Below are 12495 nucleotides of genomic sequence, written 5' to 3' on the forward strand. Positions count from 1 at the left end.
AAATTTTTCTCTTAAAAACTTAAAACACAAACTAAGACAGTCACTTGATTATTTCACTCAATGCATTCAAATAAGCGTCCCACAATGAACAAAATAAAATATTTCTCAATTCAATACATTACCTATACAAATCTCCTCAATATATAAATATATGAGACTTACTAACATACTATCTCTTTTATAATCAATCTTCCCTTAAAACAAGAAAAATAATATGTAAAAGGAATATATTTAAGCAACTTAAAATAAGTCCTAAATCCTTTTTGATGGTTGAGTTAATTTTTTTAATAATTATGGGGTAATTATATTCGGTCGCACATGGTATTTATGTAAAGCCTTTCGAATTGAAATTTGGTCTAAATATTGGAGAAGAATTACATTTTCAATCCAATGCGAATACTCTATAAGTAGGTTTCAAGTCTTCCAATTGTTTACAGAGGAAGACGAAAGCAAAGATGAGTTCAGAAACCCTGGTTAGGCTTCCGGTCATAGATTTCTCGAAACAAGAGCTGAAGCCAGGCAGTCCTGAGTGGGATTTGGTGAAACTCCAAGTCCGGGAAGCACTGGAGGAGTACGGTTGTTTCGAGGCTTTGTTTGACCAAATCCTGGAGCTTCGACACGCAGTATTTGGAGCCATGGAGGAGCTCTTCGATCTGCCTTTACAAACCAAAAAGCTTCATGTTTCAGGCAAGCTATTTCGAGGCTATTATAGGGACGCATCAGGACTGCATGAAAACATGACCATTGATGATGCACATATTGCTGAAAACATTGAATCAGACCTCACTAACATCTTGTGGCCACAAGGAAACAAAAGCTTCAGGTTTAGAATAATAACTCTTTGGATTTCTTTCATTTTTTTTTTTTTAAAGTTCTATCATTGAACTCTTACTTTTGGTAAAGACTTTGTAATTTTCAGGAAAATTTGAGGGTAAAATTGTCTTATTTATTTATTCATTTTGAATTAAAATATTTTGGTTTTACTAATTAACTGCACTGGGTTTGACAGTGAAACCCTAGTATCTTTCACACGGCTAGCATCAGGATTAGAGAAGACAATTAGGAGGATGATTTTTGAGACTTTTGGTGTGGAGAAATATGTGGATGAGTTCATTGACTCCACAAATTATATTCTCAAGGTCATGAAATATGAAGGGTCTCAAAGTAGCGAGCCAAGCCTTAGGGCTCACTCGGATCAAAATCTGGTGACCCTTTTGTATCAAAATGAAGTTAATGGATTAGAGATTCAAAACAAAGATGGTGAATGGATCAATGTAAAACCATTACCGAACACTTTCTTTGTTATGACTGGAGAGTCCCTCAGCGTAAGTCACATAATATAAAACAAAAAATGAAGAGATAGAGAGAAAATAAAGTTATACAATTTAATTACTTGGATTATAAATTTTACAGTGGAAATAATATTATTGCAGGTATGGTTAAATGGTGGATTGCGTTCTACTTATCATCGCGTCATGATGAAGGAGAGCAAGACAAGGTATTGCGTGGGATTGTTTGCAACGCCTAGAGGAGGGTACCAAGTAAAGGCTCCAAAAGAGCTTGTGGATGACAAAAATGGCTTACTCTTCAATCCCTTTGACTATGAAGAATTTTTGGGATTTTACTCTATCCAAGCCGCTCGAGGAGCACTTGAATATGGTCTTAAGGCTTATTGCAGTGTCTAAGATTTTACAATCAATAATTTATGTGAAACAATAAATTTTGTTATTAAAACTTGAAAACAAATTTCTGAACCTTGAGGTTTATTCCATAGTGTTTTACTTCAAATTTTTTTATTAGTAGTGAGTGGTACTTTGATTTTTTCTTTTAAATATAAAATTTATAATCTTAAATTTGCTGAAGCTTGATGGTTCTAGGTGAAGAAGACAAAAACAAAAATGAAAAAATAAAAAGAAAGAAAGAAAAGAATACAAAAATAAAAAATATTTTTTGTCTTTTAATTTAATTATAAATATATAATTAATATTTTTCTCTAAAATTTTAAAAATACCACATGTCAAAGATAATTTTTTTAATAGAATAAAGAATTGAACCAAAAGTGATAATGAAATCAATGCTCAAGTAACTACGAGGAAATAATGCTATATCTTAAGGGTAAATATTTCATTTAAGCTTATCTTAACTAGGGTGATTGACAATCAACCCATATTACACTTTATTTATGTATGCAATAAAAATATTAATGTATGTACGAAAATTAAAAATAAAAAATGGTTTTAAGTTTTTCTAAATAAATAGTTTTAAAATTTGTTACTTTAACACCTAATCTATCTTATTAACATTCATAAAAGTTACTATGAATCTTTACTACTATTTAAGATTATTAGGTAATGTTTGGTTCAATGTAATGGCTATACCATTATAAATCTATTCTGCAGGTCCACACAAACAGCTGTTTGGTTCAATGGAATGTCCTTTTACGTCTGTATTCCATTCTGGGCTTATGCGGGAAATTTTGTTGATTTATATTCCCTCTCCTATCCACCGATTATTGATTCGGTGCATGAAGAACTCTATTTTACCCTCACCAAATTCTCACCTCAAAAACACTCAAACAACAATCATTCATTGCTTCCTTCGACTTCGGCCATAGCATTCCTCCCCTTTATCCAACATCTTTCAGGTAAACATTTTCTCCCTTCCGTTGTTCCTTTCATTTTCCTCTCTGTCATTTTTTTCTCACCCATAAAATTTTTCTGCCTCTTTTTGTTACTGCTTCCTTCACCATTTCAATCCCGATTGTTAGTCTTCTTCCCTTCACTATCATCTCTGATATTTTTTTAATAAACAAAATCTCTGAGATCTTGGATCTGAATTTCTATCCTACCAGGCTTTCGGTGAGTTTACCCTTTTTACCTCTCATTTGATCATGTTTTTCATTTAAATCAATACCCCATTTTGTTTATCTACCTTAAAATTCATTTCTACTTTCCTAAGCTGCAAACGAGAAGTTCAACTTTGATGATCAATATCTTTCCTTTTCCAATAGTTTGTGTTTAGGCTTTGTTCAATTGAATACCCAAAGTCCTGATCTTTAGTTGATCTGTGGGAGGAGTAATCATGGCCGCTGCCCAAAGTTTCATTGCCTTTCGGTTGCTCTTACAGTTTGGAACTAGGGAGACTGCAATTGGAGGTAGATTTCTTTATGTTCTTTTCTAGCTTTTCAGAATTTTGTCCTTGGTATTGTTAGTGATGCAACTAGTTTTTCTATTTAGGCTTTCAAGATTTTTATGTCCCTTCACTCTATTATATTATTACCAAGGGATTAATATTTGCCCCTATTATCTATGAATTATGCTAATATGGCTTATTGTAGTAAACTATTGTAGAATCTTCTTGCTTAGATTTCAACCAGTTGGTTTCTTGCCAGAGAAAATTTGTTGACGACTCTAGTACTATTGCCTTATAGAAGCTTGTTCTTATTGGACAAAACATTTTAGAGAACAAAATAAATTAAATATAAAAAAACACATATAAAATAAATTATAATTATTTATATTTATATTTATATTTAATTTATCAAATATGAAAAACAATCAAAATTAAAATCAGAAGGAAGAATAAGGATTTTATGAAACGTTGAGGCCTGTTAAACATAGTTTCTTTAAGACAGATTCAGCCACTTTTACGGTACTTGGTGAAACGTTGGTCAAATGTCTCCCAAGATACAACAACAATAGTGATCAAAGTAGTAGGACCATTACAATGATCAACGAACGAACTTTTCCTTTTTCTATCACTAGAATGTTGTAAAAATACGGAAAGGCAAAAGAAGAATTTTGAAATCAACAGAATCTTGGTATAAGAAATTATTAGACTGTAAGTTTAATCCCATAGAAAATGCAGCCTTTTATAAGCTTATAGGATGGTGGAAAATTCAAAAATAACCACAAAATCTTCCATTAAGGAGCCAAAAAATCAATTTGATTTAAAAATTAAATCAAATTGATTGGAATCTAATATTGTCTATATATAAGTACATTATGTCTGCTGAGGAAAAAAAATCCGTATTGGGCTAAAATATCTACAGACTCATTTGGGCCCGACCATCTGGACATTTCGCGTTGCCCACGTCAAACAGGTACGCCCCAACCTTGTCAGGTTTGGACCTGCAGCCCTCTGAACACAAGGCAGGGTTACAAGCTTAGCCATTCAATTACCCTTCAAGAGAGTTCACATATATAAACACATCTCACACTTGGTAAAAGCCTTTACTTTTCCTCAACAATATTTCCAAGTAGCTTACTTTGAGCATCAATTTCTCATTCATCACTTAATCATTTGAGCATATGATATATCGTTGTAAAGGTATTATGGAGTAGAATATGAAACCATAATTATATGATTCAACTCTCCACCTTTACCTATTGAGAATATGCCTCAAAGTTCCCATAAAATGTAATTTTTCCAACAATGTTTAGGTCAATTGAATGTGTGCACAAATGGGATGGATGGTTAGGTGTGTTTTGGCCTTGAAATGACATATTTTTAGAGTCTAAATATGGATCACACGGCTTGGGACACGAGCTGTCACAAGATTGTGTGACACACACGGTCTGACTACACGACCACTTGTCAATTGTAAATCCTTAGTGTATTAAGTCAGTGACTTATATGGCCTAACACACGATCTATGACATGGCCATGTGTTGCAAGTCAAAGAGTTACACAGTCTGGCACATAGCCTACGATACGGCCATGTGACCCAACTCAGTGAGTTACACGGGTGGAGACACAGGCTAGGACAGGACCGTTTGTCCCTTTGTTCGATTGTTACATGGTGTGAGCTATGTCATACAGCCTGGCCACACGACCGATGACCCATTGTTTTCAAATTTTGGAACTCCTTCCCAAATCTTCTGCTTTATTTCAAATTAGTCTCAGACTATTTCTAATCTATTTTTAGGGCCTCGAAGGCTCGATTTAAGGCCCAAATGCACATGTTTGATAGGTTTTCAATGACATTTATTTAATTAACATTAAATATTTTATTGAAATGTTTGATGTTAAATGTCATCCCGATTGTTCAGTAATGCTTCGTAACCCTAATCCGGCGACGGATACAAGTTAGGGGTGTTACAATAAGGTTTTTAAAGTTATTCTGGAGAGTTGTTAAAGTTATTTTCTTCAACAAATCATCATCCCATATTTTTGTAAAAGTTTTGTTTTGTCAACTTTTCTAGATAAAATGGTTGAAAAATAATTTCTTCTTCTGTTTTTTTTTTTCTTTTGGGAGCTCATTTTTCCTTTTGTTCATGTCTAGCCTTTGTAAAAATACATCACTTTACTCACTCTCCCATGAGGCAGTTGAACATTATGATTAATCAGTTACCAAAAATATGTTATTATTAGAACAAGATTTCGTATCCAAAAAAAAAGAGATTACATCCCATAAATAGCATTATTTTTGCTTGTAATTTGTTTGTTTGCATATTGACTTTGCTGCTTGAATTTTGACTCTACTGTTTGTGAGAATTTGTTATTGCTATCAGTGCATTTGGTGTTTAAGCATGTGTTAGTATGAAAATCTTTTTATTTTGTTTTGCTTGTGAGAATTTGTTTGTTTGCATATTGACTTTGCTGCTTGAATTAAGAAAATGGGACCAATCATTTATGGGATGCTCACAAAGGTTATCTTTAGCATTCTTAGACAACTATCTCTTTAGACACTTTTGCAGTTTAAGTAACAACATGTCATTTTATAGAGTAAGTTTAAGAAACACTAATGAAAATGAGCCCAATTAGGAGGGTAACCCTTGACCAAGTTAGAATTACAGACGATTTAATCATTTTACTCACACATGATATATTAAGAGTGCAAAAAAGGGAAACAAAACATTGATATACAAAAAGAAGTGTGTACTGTTGAATCTCAAAAAGCACAGTATCTTGTTTGCTACACCATTAACAACTATACAGTAATTGGGGCTATTGTGTTGGTAACTAGGTATGCTAAGTATTCCCCAGACAAGTAGGTCCTTAGCTTATTTCCAACTCAAAAGATATGTAAGTCCACAAAATAAATTGAGGAAATAAAATAAATAAAGCCAATTTACTCAAAAGAAGAAAGCAAGTTATTATGACTAGTGTATTTCAAGTTCATTTTATAGGCTATTTGCTATTAAGGTGTCATATTCTCCATATCTTGTATCTGTTGGTATTATGACTGGTGTAGCAGATTTCAACATTTTCCTTAGAACAGCTATTACACTTTATTTTTTATTTAACTAAAAAGATATTCAGCAAAGCAAATTTATGTTGCTTCTCAAATTTTATCATGCTCATGGTTTATGTTCTACTTTTGAAAAAAAAGTAGTCATGCAAATACAAAAATAATTTTAATAATAATAGTTGGATTGGTAGAGTGAATAAATTGTTGGAAATAAAAGTATGGTGATTAAATAGGTGGCATGTATTAAGCTTTTCTAATAGATTTTAAATTGGTCAAATTATAATTCCAGTCGCTTTACTACCTCAAAAATTATAATGTCTTCAAAAATTATAATGTCCTCTATTTGTGTGGGAATTCATATTCATTCAACAGGGCATAATATTTTAAAGTAATTTAGTTATCTTTAAATACCACTTTTAAAATAGCTATAAAGAAATTTTTGTTTAGTACATTATTATTTGCTAAATAAAGAGTCGGTTTTGTTGAATGAAATTTGATAAAGAAATGAATTTCAGGTTTTTTACTTGCAGAGATGTTTGTAATTTCTATTTTGTGCTTCGCAAAGATTCTTAATATGTATTGTTATTTTTTCTTTGGCAGTGTGTTATTATTTTCTCATCTTCTTTGGCTTGCTTGATTGCTTCCTCCACCCATAGCTGGGCCGCTTGTATTCACTGAATCACTGTAAGTTGTTTTTCAATTAAATTCTTTGATTTATTTTACTTTTATTGAGATTAGTATTAAAGAAGTATGACCCTTTTACTATGATTTGAAGATATGTAGCACTTTAATATCTTGAAATAATGGCTTGTTTGCCTTTGATAGTACAAAATGAGAGGCAAAAAAGAATTGGTCTTGCATTAATAGTATGGTTGCAAATGTTTACAGTTGTGAGTTGGTTCTTAGTTACATTGGGTGCTGTCTTTAGCCTACATACCTCTAGTCCAAGGATTAGATCATATATTTTAGATTTTTATGCACAACGATATTATGTGAAAAGACTTGTACATGCTAGTGAAGAGATTTATATTGAACAAGTTAAGATGAATAGAAATACTTTTTTAAAACTATGTGAGATGTTACAAACTTTAGGAGGATTGAAGTTGTCAAGGAACATGCTTATTGATGAGCAAGTGGTAATGTTTTTACATATCATTTCTCATCATCTTAAAAATCAATATATCAAGCATCACTTTAATAGGTCTGAAGAAACCATTAGTAGATCATTTCACAATGTTTTAAGTGTTGTCATACGTTTACAAGATGTGCTATTTAAAACGTAGAGCCAATTACAACTAATTCTACAAAACGAAGGTGGAAATTGTTCAAGGTATTGGAGTGGGTTCCATATATAGTTCGTGCACAATTTAGTTAATTTAGATTTAAATCTAGTATCCTACATGTGATGTAGAATTGCTAGGTGCTTTAGATAGAACCCAGAGTTCCAAAAGTTGATAAACCTAGATATTGAACGTGAAAAGGCGACATAGCAACAAATATTTTAGGTGTTTGTACACCTGATATGCATTTTGTTTATGTTCTTCCTGACTGAGAAGGTTCTGTTGCTGATGGATGGGTTCTTCGAGATACCATTAGTAGGAGACATGAACTAAAAGTTCCTCATGGTAAAGTGCGGAATTGGAGAAATTTGAATTAATTTTAGTAATTAAACTTTTTTGGGAAAGTTAACCATAATAAATAGTTTTTATGTATATATATTTTATATGTTGTTATTATCTAGTTGATGATGGCTACACAAAGTTTAAGGGATTTCTTTCGTCTTTTAGATGACAAAGATATCATTTAAATGAGTGGCGTCAGGGTTACTAGCCAAGTACTCTAGAAGAATTTTTCAATATGAAACACGCTTCAGCAGGCAATGTTATTGAAAGATGCTTTGGGTTATTAAAACTTAGATGGGGAATACTTAGGAGTCCATCATTCTATCTTATAAGGGTGCACAATAAAATCATTATTGCATGTTGTTTGCTCTATAATTTTATTCGAACCTATATGAGTCTTGATCCTATTAAAACGGAGTTGGTAAAAGGATTACCTAGTAATATGATAGATAATGATGAATCAAATATCATAAATATTTATCCATAGGATACATGGGCTACTTGGAGGATGGAACTAGCCAATCAAATGTTCTATGAATGGAAAGCATCTAGAAATTAGTTAGGTTTATTAAAACATAGTAGAATGTTAATTTGTTTATGTTATTTCATGTATCTAGTGCACAAAACTTTGATGTTGTTTGAATTGTCTTTATGTATTATACTGGACTTGTTGAATTACAACTTTAATTTACTTTCTTTGATTTTTCATGTGTTATAATTTTATAAAGTGTCAACCTTTTGATTCATAATATCGAACCTAATTTTAATTTGCATTTTTTCTTAAGATAGTTATGTCAGGCTTTTCCAATCAACTACTTCTTCCCAAAATTCTCGGGGAAGCAAAAGGACATGGGTTCTAGAAGAAGATGCTATGTTGGTTGTCTGTATGGTCGACTTGTACAATGTTGGAACCTATAACGCAGATATGTAGTTTAAGGCTGATTATTTAAATGAGTTGGAAAGAATGTTAGAAAAAGTTTTACCTCATTCTATGTTCAAGGCTAAACCTAATCTTGAATAGAGGATTAGGACATTGAAAAGGGATTGGACAATCGTTTAAGACATGCTCAATGGAAAAGACAATAGCGGCTTTGGTTGGGACAAGCATAGGCAGATGGTTATTGCTGAAGATGTTGTATGAAACTCATATATAAGTGCAATAATTATTTTATTTCTTTACTATCTTGTTTTGAACAAACTTATATCTAATGTGGATTCCTTTTTTTTTCTTAGAGAGCCATGAACCAGCAGGTCAATTTAGACATAACAATTTCCCTTATTATGACCAACTTACTTCCATATATGCAAAAGATCGAGCTACTAGAAAAGATGCTTAAACAACTATAGATATTGTTGAAGAAATAGATGTTGAGGATGTAGCTACAGCAAATAATCTTGAAAAAGGAAACAATTACCTTGGATGCAAAGATGATGTTTCCTTGGATGAGATGGATGTTTCAAATACACAATCGCAACCGCCGAAGCCAAACCAAGATGGTTCCATATTTTCAAAGAAGAAAAAAAAATTGTTGATGTAGCTATTGCAAATAATCTTAAAGAAAGAAACCATTACCGTGGATGTGAATATGATGTTTCCTTGGATGAGATGGATGTCTCATTTACACAATCACAACTGTCGAAGCCAAACCAAGATGGTTTCACATCTTCAGATAAGAAAAAAAATGGATGATGGAATTGAAAAAATTTCTACTTCAATTTGTAACACCCCTAACCCGTATCCGTCACCGGACTAGGGTTAGAGGCGTTATCGAACAAATCGAAACATTTCACAAATAATTCATAAACTTCATCCAAAATCGTAATCATACATCACAAAAGAGTCCCTTATATAGGTCATAGAGACCTTAAACATGTATTAGAAAGGGGTCGGGACTAAACCAAACTCATACAAAATTTTTCAAAACTTAAATAAATTTTCTAAGTTACAGAGGTCACACGCCCGTGTTAATAAGCGGTGTAACTCATAGGCATTAGACACGCCCGTGTATTTAGACCGTGTCAAATCAGGGCATACATAGTGACTTAATCACACGGCCACAAGACATGCCCGTGTGTCTTGTTGGTAGTCGAAACTGACTTGGGTCACACGGCTAGCCACACGCCCGTGAGCCTTGGCTATGCTCAAGACTGACTTAAAATCGTAGGGTACCCTAGAGGACACTCGATCGTGCAACATGACCGTCTATAGCACACAGGTAAGATACATGCCCACGTCTCTACTTGTATGGACAAAAATAGGCCATTTGAAAAGCCAATTTGCCACCCAATTTGAGTTAAACCTACAAGCATCAAACCAAGCACATTTGCACTATACTTTCAGCCAATTTTAATACCAAAACTTACATCATTCATACCATATTATAATCAACCAAATTCAAACTTATAATCTATACTTAATCATTTAAAATCACAAGCCAAAGTCATATTAAATCATATGTTTCATAACTCCAATTCACCTCATCCATTCACATGCTAAAACCTTACCAAATTTACCATTTTAATAGGCCATTGAAGCACATAAAAACATACCATTTATGAACACAAGCATATACCAAATTCATTCATAATCTCAACCATAACCAAGCCATATCACATGGCTAGATATACATATCACAAAACATAACCAAAATCCTCTAGCCTATACATGCCATACTACAATATGTACATTTTCAAAAGGTACCAAAATAGAGTTTGATAGTGTGGTGATGATCCTTGACGATCCCCGAGCTCCCAATAGCTACGATATCTATAAAATAATGCAAACACACACAAAGTAAGCTTTCAAAAGCTTAGTAAGCCATATACAAATAAACTTAACAAATAATGTTACACCCTAAACCCAGACTAGAAGTTTAGACCGAATTCAGAATGCTGCATTGATCACCGAAGTGATCGTGAGAAAATCTTACAAAAACAGTCACTCTTAATTCAATTTCTAAAAACATTAATATCAAGTATTTAAAACCCGAATAATAAAACAATTAAGTCTTAAAGCCAAAATAGTACCACAGAATTAAAACTTTACATTTCAACTGAATAACTAAATAAAAATTCGAAATCACAAACTAATGGTTTATACTGCTTGAGTCTTCCACATACCGAGCCCAGCATCCAAAATTCTGAAGTGTACCTGAAAGGGGAACAGAAGAGGGGGTAAGCTATACGAGCTTAGTGTGAGATTAAACCAACTAGCTACCAAAGCAGAAACAGATACAGTAAACCTCAAAATAGTTCAGCAGCAGACCATACTTACAGAGCGACTATAACAAAACAGACCATATGTAACTTTACAGTTATATGGCTCTGTTAGACCCAATAACGGTAATTCCCAGTAGTCACAACCTGGGCCTAAGCCTTTTTCTAGAATCAGAATCGGTTGGGCCTTAGCCTATCACACAAGGTTCCTTTAGACACGAGTGTCTTTCAGTCAAATAATGCAATCAGATTTCTTAATCAATCAGACAGTCAAATATTTCAGTCAAATAGTTAAACAGATACTGCAGTCACAGAATCACACAAATGCATATGAGTGCAAATGAGTTATAAAATAACCCACCCATCCAACCAATACACTATCTCCATCCAACCCTACACATCCTGTGGGGATTTAATCAACCCACCCATCCCTGCACTTCGAACAGGACCTCAAAAGCCCATCCAACCTTATACACCACAAAACGTCATCTCGGGTTGCCCGGCAACGATGATCATCAATATTTTCCTCGACCCTCAGGGAATTGGGACCGCCTACAACCTTCTGGGTATTAGGGCTATCAGTAAGCTGTACGGTGCCGTGTAGAAGACTGCGGTATAGACATGCAGTATAACTGTCAGATCAGATATGTTAGTATAAGCTGTACTGTGCTATACGGTGAACCGCGGTACAGACATACAGTACAACTGCCATATCAGATAATGGTACGTAACGTAGCTAACGTACACGCGGTACAGTGCAAGGCAGTAAACCGCTATACCGTTACCAGTAATGTCCACAACCCTCAGGGTATTAGGACTGCTTACGACCCTCTGTGTATTAGGGGCTATCAGAATGCAGATAAACTGTCAAATCGTAAATCTCCCATCTCTTCAACATCCCACCCCAAAAGCTTTGTATGCAGATGTATGTATGTGGATGCCCCAACTCAGAATATCAGTTCTAGACATTTAATCAGAAAAACCATTCATATTCAGTCAGTCAATACAGAATCAGACATGTTCACACACTCATAACTCGAATTCAGTATCAAGCTTGTCACACAACCAATCACATATGACACACATCTTAAGTCCAGATCAGAGTTATAATTACCCTCAGTAAAGCTCAGTCGAGGGTTGACACCCACAGAGTCACAATTACACTTAAATCAACATAATACAATAATTTCGCAAGTTAGCACCACATGGCCGTGTGCCCCGATTGCCCAGGCCGTGTGGGGGTCTACACGCCCATGTGGAGGCCTCACACGCCTGTGTGAAGGAGGCACACGCCCGTGTGAACAGCCCGTGTAACTCACTGTCCAAAAATGCTAAAAATTAAGAACAGATGAGACACGGCCGTGTGGAGTTCTCACATGCCCCTGTAGGACACATGCCCCTATGGCCCCAAAATTCACCCAAAACCCTAATTCCCAAACCCACACGCCTGTGTATCCAAGGGAC

At 34.1% G+C, this 12495-nt stretch overlaps 1 protein-coding gene across 1 annotated transcript; it reads left to right on the forward strand.

Annotated features, from left to right (window-relative positions):
- Positions 1 to 359: 359 nt before the first annotated feature.
- Positions 360 to 1773, forward strand: LOC108465356 (probable 2-oxoglutarate-dependent dioxygenase AOP1). The gene is made up of 3 exons (XM_017765690.2): positions 360 to 823; positions 1010 to 1325; positions 1434 to 1773. The coding sequence occupies exons 1-3, from the start codon at positions 456 to 458 to the stop codon at positions 1683 to 1685; spliced, it is 936 nt and encodes a 311-aa protein (XP_017621179.1). The 5' UTR covers positions 360 to 455; the 3' UTR covers positions 1686 to 1773.
- Positions 1774 to 12495: the final 10722 nt, after the last annotated feature.

This window comes from Gossypium arboreum, chromosome 2 (genome assembly GCF_025698485.1).
Source record: "Gossypium arboreum isolate Shixiya-1 chromosome 2, ASM2569848v2, whole genome shotgun sequence".
Classification (NCBI taxonomy): Eukaryota; Viridiplantae; Streptophyta; class Magnoliopsida; order Malvales; family Malvaceae; genus Gossypium; species Gossypium arboreum.

What these genes read in the sequence shown, in the direction of transcription:
- LOC108465356 (XM_017765690.2), top strand. Translation starts at nt 456, where the DNA reads ATGAGTTCAGAAACCCTGGTTAGGCTTCCGGTCATAGATTTCTCGAAA. An exon ending in CAAGGAAACAAAAGCTTCAG is followed by an intron (nt 824 to 1,009) that starts GTTTAGAATAAT and finishes TGGGTTTGACAG; the next exon opens with TGAAACCCTAGTATCTTTCA. An exon ending in TGACTGGAGAGTCCCTCAGC is followed by an intron (nt 1,326 to 1,433) that starts GTAAGTCACATA and finishes ATATTATTGCAG; the next exon opens with GTATGGTTAAATGGTGGATT.